Below are 2,923 nucleotides of genomic sequence, written 5' to 3' on the forward strand. Positions count from 1 at the left end.
AAGTGTTTTAATTTTTATTAAATTTTAAATCAGCTTTGTTTTTTTTATTTTATTTTTCAAGTGTTTTAATTTTTATTAAATTTTAAATCAGCTTTGTTTTTTTTATTTTATTTTTCAAGTGTTTTAATTTTTATTAAATTTTAAATCAGCTTTGTTTTTTTTATTTTATTTTGAAAGTGTCCTGCCCTCAGCCAATCAAACAGCAGCTTCACAGAAATAAAAACAGCAGAAAAAGGTTTTATTCACATGTTTCATGTTGGACCAGAACAACCTGAAGAGCACCTGAACGCAGCCGGAGCTGCTGATTGGTTCTGGTTCTGTTGACTGAGAACTGCAGGGAACGCCACGTGATGCCTTCAGGAACATCTGTCTGCGTGGGGAAACAGATGTTCAGCTGCTGAAGTACATCTGGACCACATGGCTCCATCCTGTCACCGTGTCCCAGACCCAACACGTCTGGATCGTTCTGGCTCTGGGTTCTGGAGGGCTGGTGTCACATTTTGTACAGGCCCAAAACCCCCAGAACCATCTGTTTGGGTCTGGTTCTGGTCAAAGGCCCGGTGATGATGTCAGAGTTAAAGTCATGTGACCTGAAGGTCAGTAGGCGGAGCTCTGAAGAAAGTGGTGAGCAGGACATGATGTCACATGAGCTGTGGCTAAACGAGTCCTCTGTCCCCCAGAGTCCACCGTGGAAAAACCCGAGTCCGGTTCCCCCGAATCCGGCTCCAGTTCCTCCGAGTCTGGCTCCAGTTCCTCCGAGTGCGGCTCTGGTTCCCCCGAGTCCGGTTCCAGTTCCTCCGAGTCTGGCTCCAGTTCCTCCGAGTCTGGCTCCGGTTCCCCTGAGTCTGGCTCCGGTTCCCCCGAGTCTGGCTCCGGTTCCCCTGAGTCTGGCTCCGGTTCCCCTGAGTCTGGCTCCGGTTCCCCTGAGTCTGGCTCCAGTTCCCCTGAGTCCGGCTCCGGTTCCTCCGAATCCGGCTCCGGTTCCCCCGAATCCGGCTCCAGTTCCCCCGAGTCCGGCTCCAGTTCCCCCGAGTCCGGCTCCAGTTCCCCCGAGTCTGGCTCCGGTTCCCCCGAGTCCGGCTGCGGTTCCCCCGAGTCCGGCTCCAGTTCCCCTGAGTCTGGCTCCAGTTCCCCCGAGTCTGGCTCCGGTTCCCCCGAGTCCGGCTGCGGTTCCTCCGAGTCCGGCCCGAGTCTGGCTCCGGTTCCCCCGAGTCTGGCTCCAGTTCCCCCGAGTCTGGCTTCGGTTCCCCCGAGTCCGGCTCCGGTTCCTCCGAGTCCGGCTCCGGTTCCCCTGAGTCCGGCTCCGGTTCCCCTGAGTCTGGCTCCGGTTCCCCTGAGTCTGGCTCCGGTTCCCCTGAGTCTGGCTCCGGTTCCCCTGAGTCTGGCTCCAGTTCCCCTGAGTCCGGCTCCAGCTCCCCTGAGTCCGGCTCCGGTTCCCCCGGGTCTGGCTTCAGTTCCCTCGAGTCCGGCTCCGGTACCTCCGAGTCCGGCTCCAGTTCCCCTGAGTCCGGCTCCGGTTCCCCTGAGTCCGGCTCCAGTTCCCCCGAGTCCGGCTCCGGTTCCCCTGAGTCCGGCTCCGGTACCTCCGAGTCCGGCTCCGGTTCCCCGAGTCCGGCTCCGGTACCTCCGAGTCCGGCTCCGGTACCTCCGAGTCTGGCTCCGGTTCCCCCGAGTCCGGCTCCGGTTCCCCTGAGTCCGGCTCCGGTTCCCCTGAGTCCGGCTCCGGTTCCCCCGAGTCTGGCTTCGGTTCCCCCGAGTCCGGCTCTGGTTCCCCCGAGTCCGGCTCCGGTACCTCCGAGTCCGGCTCCGGTACCTCCGAGTCTGGCTCCGGTTCCCCCGAGTCCGGCTCCGGTTCCCCTGAGTCCGGCTCCGGTTCCCCTGAGTCCGGCTCCGGTTCCCCCGAGTCTGGCTTCGGTTCCCCCGAGTCCGGCTCCGGTTCCCCCGAGTCCTATGCGGACAGGTCGCTGGTGTCGAAGCGCTCCTGGTCGTAGACCTGGGCCAGCACCTTCCTCCCTCCGAACCAGCGGTTGTTGAGCGCCTGGATGGCCCGGTCCATCTCGGCCGCCTCGGAGAACTCCACGAAGATCTTGACGATGACGTCAGCGTCGTCCTCCTCGCCCTGACGCTCCTGGTAGATGATGACCCTCTTCACACGGCCGAACTTCCCACACTCCTCGGTCACCTCGCCCTCCAGGTCGTCGTCGATGTCGTCGGGTCCGACCATGTTCCTCAGAACCATGACGGTGGACTGTGTCGGGGTCAAAGGTCAGAAACAGAAGGATGTTTCCAGACTTTATTCTGCAGAACTTTTAAAATCACACGTTCTGATGGTCCCGACCCTAACCACAGGGCTCCTCCTCCTGGGCGGAGCCAGACTCACCTGCTGTTTTCGGAGCAACTTCCTCATCACCATGTGCCGGGCGCTGCTGCCGCTGATGCTCATGTGCTCCTGCTCGCTCAGCGGCTCCGTGGCTCCATCCTGCTGCACCTCCTGCTGAAGCTCCGCCTCCTCTTTCTTCTTGTGCTCTGCTCCAAGTAAGGCTGCTGCAGATGGGGACGTGGCCAGCACTGGGGTCACCAGCCCTACCTGAGGCAGGCCAGGTCGAATTGGGGTCACACCTGAAACTGACAGGAAGCAGAAAGTTCCCTCAAAAACAGGAAGCTGTCACATAGGCCCCGCCTCTGTGAAAGGGAGGGTCTACAGCAGAAAGGAGGAGGGGCTTAGAGGACACTCTGAGGTACAACGGTCAGGAGGTTCAAATGGGTGGGAAGCCTGTGGGCGGGGCCAACACTGATCTTACCTGTGATGACACCTGGAACCTGGGCGGCCATGACAGCCTGAGGAAGGCCGAGTTGTTGGGAAAGAAGAGCCGGAGCAGCGAGCGCTCCGAGTACCGACGCTCCAACTGCTTCCTGAACGCAC

At 59.5% G+C, this 2,923-nt stretch overlaps 2 protein-coding genes across 2 annotated transcripts; one reads left to right on the forward strand and one right to left on the reverse strand.

The window, feature by feature from the left end:
• Positions 1–649: 649 nt before the first annotated feature.
• On the forward strand, positions 650–1,785 carry LOC106511729 (vegetative cell wall protein gp1-like; the record flags this gene model as incomplete). Its single annotated transcript, XM_014000474.1, has 1 exon — positions 650–1,785. A coding segment is annotated over one exon (1,044 nt), but the record flags the coding sequence as incomplete, so codon positions are not given.
• Positions 1,743–2,913, reverse strand: LOC106511728 (poly(U)-binding-splicing factor PUF60; the record flags this gene model as incomplete). Its single annotated transcript, XM_014000473.1, is given in 3 exon segments — positions 1,743–2,248; positions 2,381–2,619; positions 2,802–2,913. Coding segments are annotated over 3 exon segments (651 nt in total), but the record flags the coding sequence as incomplete, so codon positions are not given.
• Positions 2,914–2,923: the final 10 nt, after the last annotated feature.

Source organism: Austrofundulus limnaeus, unplaced genomic scaffold (assembly GCF_001266775.1).
Source record: "Austrofundulus limnaeus strain Quisiro unplaced genomic scaffold, Austrofundulus_limnaeus-1.0 Scaffold3141, whole genome shotgun sequence".
NCBI classification, from domain to species: domain Eukaryota; kingdom Metazoa; phylum Chordata; class Actinopteri; order Cyprinodontiformes; family Rivulidae; genus Austrofundulus; species Austrofundulus limnaeus.